General features: G+C 35.7%; 1 protein-coding gene across 1 annotated transcript in view; it reads right to left on the bottom strand.

The window, feature by feature from the left end:
* The window catches only part of QKI (QKI, KH domain containing RNA binding), a 167303-nt gene that overhangs the window by 91756 nt on the left and 53570 nt on the right, over positions 1-21977 (bottom strand). The window contains 1 exon segment of the mRNA XM_035900406.1: positions 12771-12887. Coding sequence (XP_035756299.1) covers positions 12771-12887 — 117 coding nt within the window.

Raw genomic sequence — 21977 nt, 5'->3', positions numbered from 1 at the left:
CTGCAAAGACGATACATGTACAACACACAGACTATATGAAGGGAGGACAGGAGAATAGAAAGACCAGCTTTCAGCTTTTCATTCATAACACTGGGGTCTGATTTTGCTGGCTATCGAGCTGGAAGAGGTTTTCTTAAGATAAATTGCTATCAATAGTGTTGGGGGGGTGGGTGGGAAGAAAACCACCACAATACCAACAATCAAAGAAAGCAATTTCAAAAAACCCTCCAATTAAATAACCCCACACCTGAACAACCAATTCCTTTTTGCCTCCATGAAAAGCTATCCTCACTGGAAACAGTCATACTAATCTTGTGCAAGTTAACACCTGCACCAGACTTACTAACCATAGGAAAAACTGTCATCATAATTTACATAACAAGTATTATATCCAAACATTTAGGTTATATGCACTCACTGGCCACATGCCAGATCAAGGCATTCAATTAGCAGGCTGTTCTTTGCTTTTGAAGAAAAACCTTCCATTTCTGCATGAAAAAACACCACTGGCATACTTGCAAAATGATGCATAAAAGCTAGGACAGTTTGGTTCATAATTATATTGCCTATTTTACTTCTGTCAGGAATCAAAAGGGATTTCAAGAATTCTAGCGGAGATACCAATTAATCATAACCTTTAATTTTTATTCATTCCTCATGTCACATCTACGAGTTAGCTACAGAAACCTCTAGCTAAGTCTGAGGGCAACATCAGTATCTACTCTCCACACCTCTTCACACTCTCCACGTCTTGAAAAGCTACTACATTCAGAGTTCACGTTCCAATAACTTCGAGGTAAGCAAAACAGTGCAAATTCACCAATCACCCTGACTCTAAGGAATTTTTTTAATGGTATTTTTGCTGTTGAATTTTTTTCTTCCCTTTCAGATGGTCTTCTGCATGTTAAATGATTTTCACTGTTAATTAGTAGCATGAGAAGTCTGTTGTTGATTTTCTTGTGCCTCATGTTATCTTCCTTGCTTGAATTACTCAAGTCCCCCAGTTGCAATACTATTTTAACTCCAGTTTTTATATCATTCATTACCTTCATGCAAATATATGAAGTGATGCTAAAAACCAAAACTCAGTTTAGTGCACTTTCACAGCATTTCATTGTATTTTCAGAGGATAAATGAAGCACCACGGAAATTAACCCTTCTTTTATTATAAAGATTTAAAAGCACATGATCATTCAGAAGGAGGTCAGCAACAACTAAGATGGAAAAAGACAGCCAGAGAAGATGTCACTAGAGAACTACGAGGAACTGTATGCCAAAGCAAGGAAAACGAATACAACTTATGAAACAAGGGAGAAGTTTGTGAAAGGGGACTGGAAAAAAAAAAGTTGTTTTAGCGCAAAACAAAAGGAACAGAACCATTGAGAGATAAATTCATGATCCTACAAAGACTCAAGAAGAAAAAAAAATCTTCTGTAGCTCTTGCTATGAAAATGTAACTGCTCTGTAAATTATTTTGGATTGCTCTCTACACTACTGCGCTTCCCAGCTTCCCTGTGTGTGTATTCCCCAGAAATAACAGTTCTTCACACATGAAAAGGCCCTGGTGCTTCCCAGCAACTCTGTGGCAAATTCGTAACATTTTTGTACCAACTAGACAGCTCTTCCCTGTACTGATTCCACCCATTCTCATCAAGTTTTCTACATAATTTTGTAACATCTTCTAATGAAACCAAACAAGAGTTTGATATTGCCATTGTTTTCTTACAGACAGTGTCTTCCTGTTACTTCAGCTGCCAGTTATTCCATTCTGCCAGGCACATGCAAGCTATTGTCTGAAATCACTGTTTTGCAGATTTTACTTTCAACACCCAAAACCAGCCTAATGCTTTCTTCATTTCAGGCTATTAAGGTTAGAGGACAAGATTTTGGTTGTCTGAACTGATTTATGATCCAAATTACATTCAAGAATTACTCACATTAATAAATTCGTCAAGCAAGCACGAATACTGTGTGTTGTGTGTGTTCCATAGCAAGTTTGTGGCACGTAACAATCAAATTAGATAATTTGCACAGAATGTCAGATTTTATTAAGTTAAAGTCTCCAAGCAAGTTCAGTACTGGCCATGGACAAGTGTTCTACTACTGTAAGAGTAGCAAGTTTTCTTCTGTGTTTCATACTTTAAACTGAATTGTTATGAGTTTTAAACACATGGGGTTTTTAAGATATATGCACAGTATGCATGCATTCAGTGAGTCCTACATTCATCAAAACATTCCCCATTTACTGCCCAAAAAGATGTGAAAAATTCAGACAGAAGCTTCTAATTATTCTCAGAAAAGGCTATAAAAATGTGCAACTGTCTGTCAATAAATCCCTCTCCATATCTGAAAAATGTAAAGACCAACAATAAAATCTTGCAACCGTAGCTAGATAAACCGTAAAGTAAGGATACTGTCCCACTGCATACCTAGTAACATCTGCACAGCTACTTGAATTTCATACATGTCCTTAATATACTGTACTGTAGGCCACACCTAGCAAAAGGGTAACCTGTGATTAATAACATGTTTTAATCCAAGTCTAGGCAAGACAAAGGCTAACACAGAACCAGCAGATCTGAAAGAAGTGGAAAACTGTCACCATCTAAAACAAACACACATCACGTGTCACATCTGGCAAATTGCTCAGACATTTTAGGAATTACAGTTTGTGATCATTATCATACAGTTGACTTTTCCAAGTTGAAAAGGAACCCAGTTATCTTTCCACAAACACTAAAAATTACTTGTCTCTTATCCAGAAAACAATAAAGTAGCAGAAGGTCAAATCTCTCTATCTTCTAAATTTTCAATTAGTAATTTAAGTATTTAGTTTCAGCAATAGTGGTATCTTATTTTGTGCTTACTCTTTTGCTCCATGCAAAAGAGCCTTCCTATCAGTCTCAATAAAAATGCTAAATCTGACCCTAAGGAGCCATATCCAGGATGGTAAACAACAACTTGCATTCTGCCTGCTGGCAGCCCCCCAAAAAATATTGAGAACCAAGAACTAATACCTGCTAGGGAAACACACGGGCATGCTGCTTTCCTCCCTGAATCAACAGGTTCTGTCTCCATTCCTGCATTTAAGTAGACTCAATCTTCACGTAGGAAGGGCAGGGAAAGTCCTGTGAGCCTCAAACTAAGTATGGTCTTTCCCACACAGAAATCCAAGCACAGTTTCACAATACTTAGGAAACACACTCAAAACGCAACCCTGAACACAAGTTATTTCTGGTAAGCAAGCTTATATCATAACATTAATTCTTAAGAAAGTTCAAAAAAAGCTAGTCATATACAAAACACGAAATCATCCACTGAAGGGAAGCCCAATAGGTTAAGGTTATAGCCTAGAAAAAAAATCTAGAAGCTAGAGAAAAAAATCTAGAAGCTAGAAAGAGTTTAGTGGTGCTGATAAATGAAAACGGTGATGCAAAACCACTAGTCGTCCTTCACAGCGTACCATGAAGATACGGAAGTATCACTGAATCTATCATTTGTGGAATCTCACAAGAATCAACTCCCTTGTTTTAGTGTTATTAGATATCGCTCAGCACTATTACCCCTGCAAGAGAAGATTAAAGTTTTAAGATTAAAATTGTATGACTGTACTTAAGAAAGCCCATACTCTGCTAAAACAAAGTCTCACCTAGTTCAGTAACTTGTCTCTCATCTTTTTCTGCTCAGTAAGTGTGAAAAAACTTTTAGGTTACAGTAGACTTTTGTTATTCAAACCATTCACTTCTTTCATTACTTTGCCAGACAAAGTAAAACACAGATAGATGTTTGCAGGCAATTTTGTCAATATCTCAAAATAATTCAGTATGAATTGTCCCCCAAGCCTTTCAAAACTTCTATTCAAATGCCAGATAAAAACAGCTGTGAGCTGTAGCCTAGTTAACTTTTTACAACACAATTAACACTCTCTGTGCTTCCTACCTAAGAAAAGCTTAGGAGTAATTTTGCAGAAAGATAGTTTCTATCATGGTGCAGATTAAGACGAGTCAATTGCCATTAAATAGACATAGAATTTTAATTTATAAAATGGAGACTTGATTATACACAGATACTCAGGCAATGATTCGATTCTGTTGATACATACTTTTTCCACTACACTTTGTGCTACTTTTCTCCAATTTCAAGACAATCTAGATTTTCTTGCCTCTTGTTCATAAGGTGTTTTCCTCGCACAGAACTGAGAGAAAAACAAATAAAAGGAAAGTAAAGTATAATACAAGTTGGTTTCAACTAGTGTGGCTTTGATTACACTCCTCCAGTCTACAGCTTCCAGTGTCTTTAACAAAATACTTCTTTAATGCCATTAAGTCAGTTATTTCCATATCTAATTAACTCAGTAACTAGTTAACTTTACCAATTTAACTGCTCTCAGAACCAAATGACATATAATCAAGTTTTGATATCAAAGTTTATCACAGTCAAAGGCTTCAGCTACTTTTCACATTAGGTAGGAAAACATGTTTCTTAATAGTATTAAAATCTGCTCAAAGCTGCAACTTTGTATTGAGTACATGCAGAAATATATCCAGTGTACAGTGGATATATTCAGTATGTAGCCAATAAAAAGCAAATGTATGTATGAAATAAACCTATCTAAAAGATGCATTGCATCAGATACATATCAGTAATATTTTTTGACTAATACTGCTTTACAATGATTCTTAAGGCCCTCAGGCACCTAAATTTTTCTGTCCTTCAAAACAAAATCATTCTGGTTTTGAAAGTAAAAGTGTTCCTCAGACTGTTAAATGAAAAGACTTTTGCAATAAATTACTTCAAATAAGAATTGTTTGTCAAATCTTATATAAAACTTAAGGAAAACATTCTCTTGTAAAATTCACATTCCCATACATAACTGAGCTAATTGTGCCTACACTGTATTCTTAGCTACTGTCAATGTGACCTGAACATTTTTTACTTAAAAGATGTATGTAGGTAAGATTTCAAAGATGATACTCTAGAGACTCTGGACTACAAAACCCCCATAAACAAGCTTAAAAGGAGTCAGCCTTCAGTCAGGGATAATTAAAAAAAAAAGCCTGTTACCTTCAACATTGCTGCCTTCTGAATTTCCTGAAGTACAGTTTCTATTAGTCAGCCTTTAGCATTTAATTATGTAATTAAAGCAGTAACTTGCTAAGATGAATTTTTATTTCTGTGATGACTTTTTTTCTTTTTCATACTATTAGCTAATAGTGTAAACTCTTATCTCATCAGAGGGTCACCACTCCCAGACTACCAGGGATATAACTCAAGAGACTTGTTTTGTGAGTGAAAAGGGGAAAAGGCCATGCTTCAGCAATTCTTTAATAAAAAAATAATAATAAATTCCAGCTTTGCAACTCCTCCTGCATTCAAAGTTAAGTGGTTACAAATGCAATAAAGGTTTTAAAACTGGAATAGAAAACCCTATTTTCTGAAGTACTCACTGCTGAAAAAAAAAAAACCTAGCTTACAAGCAACCAAAATTATTTTCATTACCTCTTATGTTTTACAATGAACCTCTAGGAAAGCAAAGTGGTATTGACCACCAAGTATATTCTTAAAACAGGCTTGGATTTTAAGCTAGAGGATTTTTCTTCACCACACTGCTACATACAAATTCTTATACAGCTTAAATATGGTACGTTCTTCACTGTATATTAAAATGGTAATTGTGGTATGTTGAATATGTACACTCAGTAGTACCTTTACATGAATAAAACTTTCTTGTTTAAAGTTAAAGAATAAAAGGCCAATTACTACAGTGGTCAAAAATTAAGTATGAAGAAAGCCTCCCAAGTCTGATGCATCAGTTTGAGAAATCAGGCTTAATGCATACATCCATACTTACGAGAAAGTATGCTTGGAGGAAATGTCACTGTAGAAGATGCTAGACGCTGAAGTTAATTTTTCCCAGGGTAGTCTCTTAAATACTGCATTCTGAATGCCTTAAGTAATTTTCTATTAAAAGTTTATAACCTGAATGCAGTAGATTCAGGAACATGCTGTGTAAGTAATATCTCAATGTTAGCTGAGCAGCCTGCTCATACAGTGACTTTTAATGTATAGTCACAGAAGTTGATAGCAGTTAGAAGTGAACGTAACCACCAGTTTGGCAGTCTCTTATATAGACAAGTTGCAGCTTTCATGTGCAACAAAAGTTAACTAAGCATGATCCACAATATCCAACTGTGGCTCCACACTGCCTCAGCCAGTGAGTTTCCAGTAAGTACAGGTCAATTCATTTTAACAAATAGTACCCTCATTGATGGATATTGACAAGGGATTCTGATAGTTACCGTTCTAAATGGAAAAGCAAGCACCTGACCTCCAGAAACACCACTGGCATTGTCAGAAAGGGTTTTGTTTGGTTTTAGTTTGTTTTGGGGTTTTTTGGGGGGTTTTGGGGTTTTTCTTTGTTTTTTTTTAATAAAAGGACAGTCATTCAAGTCACATATTATGCATATGGCATTTCCTTTTCACTTTCACATGCCAACGTCCCCAATCACTTAAAGAATTTTTTTTTCTGTTATTCTTAACAGTACTGACAAGTACTCAAAACCCTGCCTTTCCAACTAGCTATAGAATTTTTCTAAATTGGCATTCCTAACCGTGGCCATGATTTCTCAACACAGATATATGAAATTGTCAAACAGCAGCAGCACGCTTGTGTGTAGAGGCAGATTTTAAAGGCAACGGACCTGAGGCATGCAATTTATTCCCAGAAGACAAGAATAACGATGGCTGGTCAACCTTTCATTCTGAAACACAGAACAACTTTACCATTTGCTACTATATGCTAAATAAATTCCATTTCAACTTATATGTCAGCACCATAGCTTTATTATTTGTTGACACACAGTACTTTTCATAGAATGTAGAAGTTGAGCATCCTATAATTAGGGTAGCAATAATAGGGCTTGTTCAACAAGATGCACTACAAAGTACATATTATTCAGTGTCAGCAACTTCACTTTATAAGCTAAACAATGTTTGTTAAGACTTTCCAATGGAAATCAAAGTGTATCTGATTGTATTTCAGAGACTAAAAGGTATTAAAATGTTACAAAGATACAGTACTTCAATTCTATACAGCATGTAAATGTAGTAAAATATCCTGATCACAAGACAGTTTAATTTTTCCACTCTAATCTTTTCCTCAAGCTTCACATAGGTACCAAGGATATTTTTTTTAATTCCTTTTTAGCCTTACTATAAAAAAGAAAAGAAAATTGGAGAGTCCAAAGAAATGGAATTATCTATTTACTGTGACAACTCAGCACCAGCCAAAGGTCAAGACTGATACTAACAGAGAGCTTGTCTTTCATGTAACCTTACGTAATTTCTGCTTGCAAGGTGAACAGTGATATAGGAACAAGTAAGCTCTAGGTCAGGAACCACAAATAAGTTCAATTGACCTAATACAGAGCAAAGTGCAACAGATTTGAAGCTGTTGCAGTGGATGAAGGCATTGAGTACTTTAAATTTGGAATTGCATAGCTGCCTACCTTTCTCTTTGAAATAACCAATTGTAAGAAAAAAAATAACGTGTATCGTAATGAGATGCTTCCTCATGACATAAAAACAAATTATGCTCTCTCCTCACACACTGTTCTAGAGGAGATTCTTGGCTAAAAGTAGGAAGAAATGGGAAAAAACAACATAGTTGACCAAGACTGCCACAAGCCAGCAGCCTGGTGCCATAAGGCTGCATACCCCTAAGTGGGATGCTGGCAGTCAATGTGTTCAAGAGCACAGAACTGACTCCCTATGGGTGTGTCAATGTCTGTTTTATGGAATTCATGCAAGACAAGGGAGATGACAGAAAAAACAGTGTTTCACTTATCCATCATTGGACAGCCTTCCCTTTTATTAAGCAACAGTCTTTGATTGGTGTGAAAATTGCTAGTTTTCCTCACTACCTAATGAGCAGTACGTTCAGACTAAGCAAAAAATGCCTTGGTCTTAATAAAGTTACACATTCATTAGCTTTTGATGAATGCCTGCAACCCCTCTGCCCTCACCAATAATCTCCTTCAAGTACCTCCAGGCTCTAATCACAATATACTCAGTAATTAAGGTTTTGATTTTAAGTTTTTCTAAAGCAGCCTAGAGACATGTTCTGATTACCAGCTGAGCCTCAGACACAAATGATTTGAGGATTTCCCTTGCTTTCTGAGGGGAATCTGTCAGCAAGTTTCAAGATTTTATGCCATGTGACAAAGATTTCTAATTCATTACTTCTGTTCATAGGCTCACACAGGAGAGTAAAATTTTCTACAGAGCAAATCCAGGTAGTTTATTTTTCAGTATGTCAGTCTTTGTATTTTCGCTTGGATTCTGCAACCCCTAGCAAGGTAGGAATAGAAAAGTAGATGGACAGTTTACTCTAGGAGATGGTATTTAGTACCATTTAGCTTTCACATTACAGATTGACACTGGTTTAGTAATGAATTCCTTCCCACATTGAATAAGGTTTCTCTTATAACTAACACTGGGCAATCAGCTTTGCAGGCATGAAATGTACTTAAAAATACACATACAAGTTAACCTGCATTTCTTATCTCCTCCAAATTTCAAAGCAATTCAGTCAAAAACTGGAAAAATCTTGAATACTCTCTTTTCTATGTAACGTTGACCCTAGGTAAAAGGAAAGGGTTTTAAAAAAAAACAATTAGCGTAACCTAGCCTTCCATGAGAGAATACTATTACTTTGGTATTTTACACTTCGAAGTACATTAGCATTTTGAAGTAGAATCTGCAAAGAGAAAAGCCCCTTGAGAAAATAAAAGAAAAGATGGTTATCATTAAAAGGCACTGACTGCCAAGGAAGTCGGTTAGCTTGCACTGCAAGACTAAGAAGTTCATCTGTAAGTATAATTCACCAGGAAAAGAGGCAAGAGCCAATAGCAAGAAGTGTACTTACTCCTTGAACTGATAAATGTCACTCCTCCTTACTTTAGTCTGTTTGTGATCATCATGTCTTGAATACAGCTTCCAAATCTTTATTTTTAGAAGCAGCATCTTACTGGGTTGCATTACAAACTGCATCATAATCAATGATTATGAAATTCTTCCTACTGAAGCAACAATAGTATAGCAACAAAAAGTCCAGTCTGAAAAAGATAAACTACTAATACCAATCACCTCATGAGAGCAAAAGAGCTATAGAAAGATTAGGAATGGATGGCATGAAAATAGGTTTTATCAAGAAAATTATTTGGTACTCGACACTGGTTTACAACCAGTATTATACTATTTGGTATTCAAATATATCATCATTCAAGTATATTAAACTATTTAATATTCAACACTAACTGCAGTATTACCTCAAGAAATCATCAATGGTCAAGTACTCTGTGCTCCGAAAATATCAGAAAACAGACAACATCAAAGAAGTAATGGGCATTAAAGCGCTGACTGGATCAGTATGTGGCTTTTAATGTGTACAAAGTTCTAGCTGATCTATCAGACAGAACTTGTCCTTGTTGAAGACAGCTTTCATTTTCTCATTAAACTTCAAAAAACAGGTGACTCATACTCAGAAGGTCTCAGATCGCCTAGGCTTTTTCTCAGAGACAAAATTCCAGTAACTCACTGCCTATTCTCCTTTGAACAGCTACCAAAAAAAAAAAAAAAAAAAAAAGAAAAAAAGTGGGGAGAGTGGGGGAAATCAGTCCAAAGACACCATTTCCTAGACAGTAAACCTGCCCAAGCTATCTAGAGAGATGACTCCCCACAGGAGAGGACAGGTTCTGAAACACAGCAGTGGGAGGTCATAGGCACTAAACATAACAGCCATCTGGATATGGTCCTAGGTGACCTGTTCTAGCTGACCCTGCCTGAGGAGGGGCGTTAGACAAGAGAATCTTAAGAAGTCCCTTCCAACCTCCATCGTTCTGCAATTCTGTAACATACATTTCACAAACTCCAAGACCTACATGACTGTTGAGCGGATAGGTCAGAACACATGGTGGTGACCAGCAACACGGCAGAGAATGAACTTATCCTAGCTGGCAGCTGAGAGTAACAAAGGACCTGGTGCGTGCACATGTACTATGCTGGCTGGTGGCGCACAAGTGCCTGCCCTGCTGACAGTATAGAAACAGAACACCTTCGGTAGCTGGACAGTCTTCAGTGAGACCTAATATAAAAAACATTTGAAGAATGAAGGCTGTACAGCTCTAACAAAAATGCACTGGTAGTCACACCTGGGAAAATGGCCACCATAGCTGATGTGGAATTCATTGGGCCACTTTGTTTTCTGTTTAGGCTAGTATGAACAAGAAGGACAGGGAAGAGACAAAGTGAGGGCGATTATGTCATGTAGGCCAAGGAACATACAGCAATTTCCAGAAATCTGAAGTAATCTTTACTCCAAGTGCTTTCTACAAAAGGGTCTTCAAATGAAATGTTTACAGGGGAATGGGTCTCTTCAGAGTAAAATTGAGGCCTCAGATGCAGGGTTTGTGGTGTTTTGTTTTGTTTTTTTTTTTTTCCTTTTTACACTACTGTAGCTGTTTGCAAGTATAGCTATTGCTAACACAACTAAGTGTGCTTTTCCACACAGCAAAGCCATCTGCAAAACTTTTAAGGATGTATCAGAGCATCAATGTTAATGACTACCTTATATATACATACATACGTTCACTACTAACAATGAGATGTTATTTCTGGACCATTAAACTTGGGGGCTCAATCTATACTTACAAGCTCTCTGAAGAATAGATGCCTAAATGCTTTAGCTTATGATATCTATGAACATAAATGAACCAGAACTAATATTTTTATCCAGAAAAAAAGTTACATAACCTAACTCCTGATGAACTAGACCTAGACCTGACCTTCCTGACCTAGAATTACCATTCCTAAAACAAAGAGGGAGCAGCAATAAAGTTAAATTCTGCCCATAAATGAAGATAAGAATTGTATTACTGATAAAAAATACAATCTCTTTTTAAAAACAATGTTTAAATAGGGAAAAAGCTGAATGAACTTTTAAGTACTCACTGTTTTTAAAGTATGAGTACTTTTCTTTGGATTGATGGTTTGAAAATTCATTCGTTGCAAACTGATTTTTAGTATATTCCACATAGTGAAGACTTACTTTGTTACACAGGTAGTCGGAAGTCTTAACATCTAATTAATCTACCAGCCAAAAAGTAGTAGCTTTCAAGAGCAGATCGAATAGTCTTCTCTTAAGAAAACTAGGTGAATATTACAAACTCTTAAAGCGCAGCAGTATTTTCACTAAATCTCCTGTCACAGGATATATTTCTTTTTTTTTCCTTTAGACAATATAATATGTAAAAAAATTACTACTATTAATAGTCACAAAGCTATGTAATTAAGATTGTTCACATATTGCTAACCATACACTTTCCTTTAAAATATAGCATCTACACCCACACAATTTGATATGTTGGGTGAAGCACACTGAAATTTTAATACTCAGAAATGTTAATGTCTCCTACCACCCCCCAGTTATATGAAATCTGTATTTCAAAATCCTGTACAAAAGGATCAACACTATGAGTTCTATTTACCCATTTACAGTTTAAAACCCCATGAGAGGAGGACTCGTTTATATGATAAATGTCCTCCCAGCCAAGAGGTAGAAGGAATTCAGGTTATAAACTATGATGTTTTAAAAAAAATAAACCTTCATAGATATCAAGCATTTAAGACAATGTCACCCTCTTTCTTCTACAGAACCTAGACGGCCAAAAACTCTCATAGGTTAGAATAGCTATTTGCTCAAAAGCTGGCAATCTGAACATCCAAAATAGCTACAGCTAGAGTAAGAGAAAGGGTGGTGTCAGTATTACAGCAGATTATGAAAACAAGAGGCATCAAATGAAGTTTGAAAGTGACACAGTCATAACCTCTGGGAAGTCTGAGATTTTTAACTGAGTAGACATTAGCTTTCTATTTTAATTGTTATGTGCTACATATGTATCAATAGAATGTATTACGTGGCCAATCAGATAAGGAAAAGAGGGGGTTTTCTACAGAAAGAACCAAAAGAAATAATACTTATGGGAACGAAGAGAAAAAAGGGTACCGTCAAGTGCACATTTCAAAACTGCAGTGGACATGCTGGTGCAACTTCAGCAGTAGTAACCACAGGTGGAGGGAAACAGCTAGAAAATAAACCTTCAAAAATAAATTGCTTCCAGGAGTTATCACCAGAGCAACTTGAAGTTCAGGATGGCTCTACTCTGAAAAGTGTAGTGACTGTTTACAAGGGCAGAGCATGTATATTACAGGACAGGGCAAGAAAGATCCCTAAGTACATTTGCAACGCCACCTGAACACAAAACAAATCCAGAAACACAGTTCTTCTTTGTTTACTTGGCCAGAATTCACTGCCAGAAATACATTAAACATTTTTCCAGTCCACACTACTTGCACAAATCCCTACTTTGGTATTTCAATACAAGAAACACCTTTAAGGTTAACAGCTCTTCCTTAGAAAAATACATTTAACTTCAATTTTTACCTTTATCTTGTGAAACATGACACAATTAGAAGTTAGTTATTATTGAAGAATACTTTATAATTGCTAGTTAGACTCTCAGTTGCACCATTATGGAGCATGCACATTTAACCTCTTTAGGGTAGGTTGTAGTATTTACTAAGTCTGTAAAAAACACTAGATAACAAAAAAGCATATAGTAAGAACAAAACAAATAAGAGACACACGAGTTTGCCCTCTGTTCGGAAATAAAACTATGCATCTGAAACTACACTACCTTTCAAGATCTTACCTTCTTTTTGTCCCTCATTGAGCCCTTCCCTCGGACCATTATCTTGCATCCTGTTTCTGCCTCAAGCTGTTTAGCTGTTAGTCCTCTGGGCCCAAGGATTCTTCCAACAAAGTTAAACTGGGGGGGAAAAAAAAAAAAAGATTATTTATTTCTATAAAAGCAAGAAAATTAATTAAAAATTTAACAAGATGTATTTCTGCCTCTAAAATATCATCAAGTGTTTATTAGTTTAGCTCACTATGCTAAACACCTGAGGTTAAAGAATGATAAGTACTATTTTCATACCTTAGACACCTATGTGACCCCAACTTTGGGGGATAAAAACCTTTTTTCACCTGAAAACTGTAAGTTTAACATCTGGTAGTCTAGGGCAGTTGGTAGTCCTAATTTTCTCCTCATTAAGTCGTATGAGCTCTTGCAGATATCACAAACCACCCTCCCTCACCACTAACATGATCAGACACGCTCATTAGTAGGCTAACAGTGTGCATCACATCACGGAAACACGCAGGTTCTGGTTGCATGACCAGACATGCATACAACTTCCATGTGGTGGGACTGATTGGGTGCCAGGTGTAGGTCCAGTCCCATAATGGCACAGGGCCTTCAGGAAAGGCCCCTAGGCTGACTATTCATTTGCTCTCTGCCTACAGCTAAGGAGCCTGCAGAAAACAATCTTTTTCACCCTTCCACACTGTTCTGGTGGACTCGATCTGGACAGCATGCTGCTGGCTGGCCACCCACATTTACAGAAACTCTTCTTTATCTACCCATGCCATAGCATTTCCTTCAGAAATAAACCTAAGGCTTGTTACGTATTCACTTTAGGTTTCACAGGCAACATTTCTGAAAAACATTGTATTTGCCATATATATGTAACATGTGTGTGTGTATATATATGTATGTATATACAGATACACAACAACGGCACATGTAATTTTTTGTAAGTTGCATCCTTTACTCAGTTGTGCATACAAACAGAGCAAGTATTTCATGTTTAGTTGGCTAAAACTTCAGTATCAGCAGACAACCCCCTGCCTACACTTAACACGGTAATACTGCCATTTAGCCAGACATAACATTATTTCCTAGTTATTTTCCAGGGTTTTTTCCCTTTCATTATTTTCAATCACGCATTCTGGAAATTATGACATAAATTAAAAAAGCACTAAGTGAAGGTAGCATTAAGAACATATAGCAGTACTCTGTGACAACTACACTGCAAAGATGAAGCATGAGGCTCAGAGGACACATAAACCTAGAAATTTTAGACTGAAGATTAAATTCAAAGAAGATATTAAGAGAATAGAAACTCTGCAGTAAGGACAGAAGTCTGGATATTTTAGATCCTGGTAAACAAAGCTATTCAATGGTATTATGGAGAAGCTGTTGGCTTTCATTTCCTCAGCTAATTAAAATTGGTTTTGAGCACTACAGCTCAACATATTTGAAATCGTTATAAAACTGAGAAGACCAGAAAGTATTTAGGAGTGAGCAGAAATTATGAACACAAGCAAATTAAAGTTCTTCAACAAAAATAATTGTGTTTCACAATGGCTAAATTGTTCATAGGGAAGGTACACTCCCAAAATTATTTAGTATTCCAAGCTCAAAAAATAAAGATATTATGAAGTCTGAATCAACTGCTGGGGGAAAAAAATAAAGATTAAAGTCACTGGTGAACACATACACAAACTGTGCATCATAGGAAGTTAAGGAAGATTCACTAAGACTGGATAAAGCAATGAACCAGCTACAAGTGATAAAGTTCAGCCCTGAAATATCAAAATCCTGCAAATGCTACTCATTTAATGCTTAATACCAAAATCATACCACTATCTTACATAAACAGCATCTTACATGCCTTTCTCCACAACCAAACTTCTGGCACACCAGGTCTTTATATCTCTCTCTCATTCCACTGTTAAAGTTAAAATAACATTGCAAACCTGACTTTAAACCACTCTTCTAATCAATGCACAAGGTGACTATCATTACATTCTCTCCATCTCCCAAGAAAAACAGCAGCCTCTAGTATTTTATTACTTGCTTCATGATTAAAAGAATAATCAAATTTTAAAATAAGATAATTTGGGTAAAAAAATTAAATAGACCAATCTATGCTACTAAGAAAAAAAAGCAGGAATTTGTATTGCTCTCAAGCTTGCAACTTTATTCATGCAGTCTGAACACTATTTAGAATTGTGGCTTCTAGATGAGAAATTGCTGACTTAAACTGCAACACAATCTATTAAATGTTAAGCCAGTTTCTTTTCCAGCTACTCCCAGAATAAGTCTCCTTATAAAGAGCCTTCATAAATTGTTCTAAGGTAGCTCAACCCCCTGTCTTTTCTTTCCAAACTGTATGCATTAGCATCTTGAACCTTTTTGAATAGGTATTCTTTCCAAAACTCTGAACATTCTTCATACCTCTCTTGGGCCCTCCAATTTGTTCATTTCTTAAAGCAGAATGCCTGGACAAGGCAATACTTCAACAGAGACCTCAACAAGGTTAAATTACTCAGAACACTACATAAATTACATCTTACAAACCACATTCCCGTTGAAACATCCCAGCTTCTTCTTTCCCTCCCCAAAAAATTCAGTTCTTATGTTTGATTCAACATTCATTGAGCCCAGATACTCTTCTCCATTTACCTCTGCCTTGCCAGTTTTTCCCCAGTTTTGCATTCATGTGCAACTTTTATGCCCCTCTACAACAACATATTGCTCTACATTTGTGTAATGAATTCCATATTGTTGACTTCAGGAGCACTAATTTCAAGACAGTTTTGAATTTTAATTCCATCTTTAAAAGCATTTAGTATGACTTAATTGTTTTCTAAGCGTGCTTTCTATCCCACCAATCAAGTTATTCTTGAATGTCTTAGAGATCCAAGCTGAAGGAGAACTCTGCAGGACCCCACCTGAGGCACAGTCTTAATTGAGTTATCAACAATCAATTATCGTAGTTTAAGGCAATTATTGCTTTAACAAATGTTTCCCAAGCTTTTGTACTGATGGATCCCTGTCAATATTCAGTTCCTCAGACTACGCTCTCAAAGTCCTAGCTAAGAGCTCCATAGGAAAAAACAATTCTGACTCTCTTGTGAAGGGACTAGGCAGAGAGAGTAGCAACCAGCAGAGCACAACTCAGGAACACAGCGGAGATTAAGCCCTCTAGCTGGACAGTCTCAAAAGTTTTATCAGAAGCCAGTTTTGTCAGCAGCTACTGCTCCTCTTACACAAACAGAATTATTGGAAGCCAATACAGCTGATAAATTCAAAATACCATTTTTATCACATTCAACTCAAGATTTCTCATGCACTTTGTCCCTTACTCTCACCCAATCACACTCTTCTTCATTGCCTCATGCTTCCCTACAAATAACACACCTGGGTTCAGGAATGCTGTTTGTTCTAACATTTGTACACAGCCAAAGCTAGGAATATTTCCCTGTAATTTCTTACAGCTTTTCTCAGTCTGCGCCTGTCAAATCCTAGAGGATTCACCTTACACCCAGTGAATTGCTAGAAAATAAACAGCAGTGGTTCACAAATCAGTTTGACCAATTTAACCCTGCACTACTTTCAATGTATCCAACCTCACACATGTTGGAATTAGAGAGTATGTTAAAAATCAAGCAGAAGTGACCCATGCTAAACTAACTGTTTCTACATCAACAATACAGAAAAAGCAATCAAATGCTTTATTTTCCTTCACCAAGTTAGTCTTTCCTTCCCCAACAATTAATGTTTCTCTATACTTAATATCTTTTTGTGTGTCTAACATTTTCACTGACAATATTTCACAATTATTTTCCCATTTTCTTAGAAGAGCTGAGCTAAGTTTTATTTTTTGTGTTCTCAAATCTTCCTATACAAACTCCAAATCAGAATTCAAGAAACAACTCCCAGAAGAGCATGTCTGTGACATGCATAAACACAAGAGCATCCTGTGCACCACCTAGAATCCTTTACATTTTAGGAACAATAGAGGGAAACAGAAAGTATACAACACTGACTATATTAAGAAAAAAAACAAGAATTGGAGTATCTAGTGGAGCTCAGGTTCTGAAGGTTTTTTTGCTGAAGCTCCAACCAGTTACAACACGTTGCTCTCCCTCTCCGCCTGTTTTTCCACATCATCACTCCTATTCCCTTAGTTTGCTATCCTTACAAAAGCTTGAAGTTTCCAGCATATACAAAATACTACAGGGTCTTGCTGGTGTGCAAGATGTGTTGCCTTTCTTTGAACAAGGTGCCCAAAATATACACTTAAGAAAAGAGACAGCATATGTTGGGAGAGGATCTCTGTTACTGGAAGTATTTAAGCGGAAACAAACGTACTAGGCAAAAAATTGCTCTAAATCCTAATGTTTGTACCTACTCTGGGATATTAATCTGTAATTAGTAATCTGGGATTACTATGCAGCAAGTGACACTCCCAAGAGCTGACAAAATTTTTGTCTGGTGTCCTACCTAACAAGTCCACTGCATCAGAAATTCCCTGATAAAAACAGCTTGTATTCCCTATGCATAGAACAACTATTTCCCAAGCAGACCAGGTGCTTTTACAGTCCTTCTATGTCACACCACTCCCTACACCCAGAACAAAACTAGTAAAGTAAAATAAGAACAACTGTGCTAAAGACTCAAAGCTGCTGATTAATAAGAGGTTGCAAAGAAGCATGCCTGATTTTTACAGTGTATGGGAAATGCAGTGTTTAAGAAACTTCCCATGCAAGTTAAAATCTGAGGAACTTAAAGAAGTCCAGCAGCACAAATTTTATGCTATTATTGTACCTTTTGTCTTTCGTGGTTTTTCTTTGAAAACTGAAAGTAAGATATGGCAAAATCTAATTTATTTGATAAAAAAAATTCTTTCCTTCATTACTGGAGAATAATTTGAAAAAATCTGATTTGATTAAAATATCCAAATCTAGCAAGAAAGAACATAACCACATGCATTTAGTTAAACAATTATTTTGCTCAATTAAAAACTAATTTATTCTACCATCTTATTAGCAGATGTTCCAATGATTTACTATACATTGAACTTGCAGAGCTTATGACTGGAAAAAAAGCCAAAATAAGCTATTCTTAAAGTCTATTTCAACTAAAGGGATACACGAAATGTCTTAGAAAGCTTACGTGTTCCTCAGATACAATGCATATTTGAGTACAAACATTTTGCACACAGCCTAAACTTTATTTTAAGGAAAACCTCAGTACTTCCTCATTATATCAAAACTAAAAGATGCTCTATGCTTCAAGCTGACTTTAACTAAGAATACTTTAAAGATGTAATAATAAACATTTTAATTCATCAAAAATTCTAAGCACACAAAAAAGAGCCCTTTCTTTACCAACGATCCACAACAAATGCTTTGCAGTATGTCTGCATTTCTAGTAATCTGGCATTTGGTCTCACTTTCCGATCTCCAGGTTAGAAGATCACACAAATCCTGCAAATTCCTCAAAGAACCCCACTGTAATTACTACAACTGTGTATTTGTAACCATAAATGTCCACTCTTGATGATGTTATTTAATTCTTAATCACCTGTAGAAATCAGCTTCAGTATAGTTACGCCATGCATGAAAACATGTTCTCTATTTTGAGACTGTCTTTACGTATCATGAATTCCTTTTTTTTTTTTAACTGTATCAGGACACAAGAAGTTCAGATGACTTCTACATCAGTCAGAAAGCAGCTTAGCCCTTCCCTTAATTATATTTTTTTCCAGTTACAGTATTTTATTTTACAGTTAAGTGTTAGACATAACTCTACCAGCTGTAAGTGGATTTTTACAGAGACAGAAAACTATACCTTACATTCACCCTTCCCATACCCCAATCAGGTTTCAGATTGTATACTAATACATTAGACAAACTAAAGCACCCCAGAAATGTAGTTCAAAATGTCCTGGTGTTTTAGATTGCTTTTTAAAGACATGGAGAGCAGCATTTCCTGTTCACTTCATTTTCAAATGCTTTTCTCCACCAAATAAAAAGCAGCTGAAGACCAAGACTCTGCATGGTTAAGTGGTTAAAATATGTCAAAGTTAAGAAACAACTGAAAACTAGATGTTATAATGGAGAACACGTGGCAATTTTATCTTAAGCAGCAATGCTGACAGTCAGTTTAGCTACTTTGGAGGGAAACTTCTATGTCTTCAGATCATAATAGTCCTATTCCAAGACCATTTGGGAGATAACAATCTGACAGAGTTACAGGCTCAAGTGCTAACTGTGGAAATGAAATAATGAGGAGACACAAAGGAACTGCAGCAGAAAGAGAAAGGCATTCAAAAGAAAGCGTAATGAATGCGTATGACACTCACAATGCTGTTTGTTAAATGCGAGTACTCTTTGTGGCAATGATTAATGTTACTCCTAAGTATTAATAAATTTGTTACAATCAAATTTGAGTGCTTATTTTCACACGTGGTTTTGATAAAGAAAAGCAGTTAATGCATTTAATTGAAAAATATTTATATGCAAACTTAAAATGGAAATACTAGTGTAGAAGATAAAAAATAGCACTATAGTGACAAAGCATCATAGTCAGAAGACAAACCTCTAAACCCAACAAAACCTTTCACCGACCCACCAAAATTGGCAAATTTGGGGGGGAGGGGTAATTTTCTTTTTAAAGGAACATTGGTTTATGATACTGGTAACACAGTTTTTTTCCATAAAATACCTCTGCATTTGTTAGAAATCGCTTGAATTGCTTTAAGCTGAGTTTTAGAAAAATCATAAAAAACATCAGATATATGGCCAATTAAATTTTTTGAAAGCCTGTAAATTGAAACAAGCATAAAACTACTTGAGGTACTAGAAAAGAAAATGCAGCATATTAAACCTTAAGAAAGTAAGATCGTATACATTCAGTTAGGTAGTTTAGTGTTTAATAAAGAAAACAAAAATTGTAGCATAACATTATAGATAGGTAGCTTTGAGATTATTTTCTCAGAAATGTTAATCTGAAACATTTTATAGGAGAATAGAAATAACTTAAATGGGCAATTTACCCTACCTTACACTGAATATGCTTTCTAGCAGTAACATTTTCAAGTATTTATTCAATTAATCATGACCAAATACCCATTTTCACAATGGCAACTTTGTCACAAAGTTGGCTCTTCTTTTAAGAGCAGCTGTAGTGATGTATACTTATATAAATATATATACACACAAACACACACATAAGATATACTTGTAAGAGAACTAACATGTACACCTAAATTATTTTTTTTCCTTTACTCAAAATGACCACGAATAAATTTGCCATCAACAGTAAGGAACTGATTAAAGACAGAGCCTTTCAGTTCCACATTTATAACCACCCCTGTTTATTTCAGTCAAAATATTTTCTTGAAATGCTTCAAAATACTGCCACTATCTCATCCAGTACAGAATATGATACCACTAGATTTTTGATACGTGGTGATTAAGGAAGTAGAAAGTCTCTTTTCATTAACAGAAAACTTCATGCCTTATTGACTATTTCCAGTGATTCTCACTCATCACAACTCATCTGAACAGAAGACAGCTTCACAGCTTTTGTTGAAGAAAAGCAGTAATAAGAATTACTACCAAACAAAAACAAGGGCATCACATACACAGCTTACTCAGTGACCACACCATAGATTAACTGAAAACAGGGAATGAAAAGTTTACATATACAGATACTTGTACACATTTAAGAAATCAAGTGGGAAAAGCACAATGTTTTACAAAGAAAATAATTGTGAAATTGCAAAATCTTTCATTAACTGCATTAGCATGCATTTTGAGTTTTAAATATGCTCCAGTAGAATTTGGCAAGTGTTTTGCATAGTTAAGAAAAACAGACTATCTGATGAGATTTTACAGGGAGAGGAGGCTGACAAAGCAGATGGTATTATCATTGTCAATAGAGTGAACACAGACAATAGTAACCACATATAGAAGTTAATTTTTACATACAAACTAACTTTATGTAGTTGTTAAGACTGCCAGTGACAACAGTGATGCTGTTTCCTGAAGTGTCTTCCAAAAACACCTACTGGTAATAAAAAAGAGGTTGCAGACAACAATGAATGTGAAACATTCCCTCCATCCCTTGCTGTATTGCATGTTTTCTAAGTGAAATAACAAAGTAAATCCCAAAGTACATAAGTAGTGAATACCAGCATGACATGTATAATCTGCTTATGTCAAATATATCCACTTATATTTGCTGGGTGTATCTGACATACGCCATTCTAATACTATAATCAAAGCTAAATGAGAACTATCAAAGCATTTAAGCAATGAAGTTAAGTAGTAAATTAGACATGCTGTGCAATAAAAAACTTAAACATAAAAATTATCATGAAACAATCTCTTCATCACTTAAAAAACCAAAAACATTGAGGTACTGGAGAAGACAATACAGCGTATCAACCCTCAGAAAGTTAGGATCTGTCATATTCCTAATTAGGTACTTCTGTGCAGGATAAACAAACCCAAGCCTCTAGCACACCATTTGAAATACCTTCGAGATTTCTTTAAGTGTGAGAAATTTAATCCCCGACATTTAATAAAAGGGTCATTACAGCTAAAACTATTTAAAACCATCCAAATTCTCTAAAATTTTGTCACAAAAAAACCCCCAAAACAACCCAGCAAAGTCTTGATCACTGGTGAAAAAAGGAGAGAATGAGAAGATTTTTCTTTTTCTTAGTGTAGTAAATGGCCAAGCATCATTTTCCGTGCATATGTAATTCATGATGACTGGTTCCATCTTTATTTAGCTCATTGTATACTTTTTCAAACACAGATTATAGAGATTTTTTTTGTTTTTCTAACTCAGTTACCATAATCACTTTTCAACATCAAAGCCACAGAGTAACTCTTTTTGTTACGGGCAAGAACTGATAATTATTGTGGGAGTAAGACAAGCTTAGTCTAGTTCAAAACTTCTGTAAATAAAGCATTTAATAATGCAAAAATAAAGGATATGAACATAATTGTAATACATTACTAAAGCATATAGTATTTTTGCATCAGGATAACAAAGTTAACATTCAGTAGTTTGAAGTCTGTGATATATTATACAAAAATATCAGCATCCAGAGGAATATCAAAGTAACACATTAGTGAAGAGGCCTGTGTATTAAACATCTCAGCGGTTACAATGAAAAACTCATCTAGTAACAAAGAGTAAATATACCTA

This window comes from Egretta garzetta, unplaced genomic scaffold, assembly GCF_000687185.1.
Source record: "Egretta garzetta isolate BGI_Z169 unplaced genomic scaffold, ASM68718v1 scaffold388, whole genome shotgun sequence".
Lineage (NCBI taxonomy): Eukaryota > Metazoa > Chordata > Aves > Pelecaniformes > Ardeidae > Egretta > Egretta garzetta.
The sequence above is the reverse complement of the archived record's forward strand: the minus strand, read 5'-3'. Positions and strand labels throughout refer to the sequence as shown.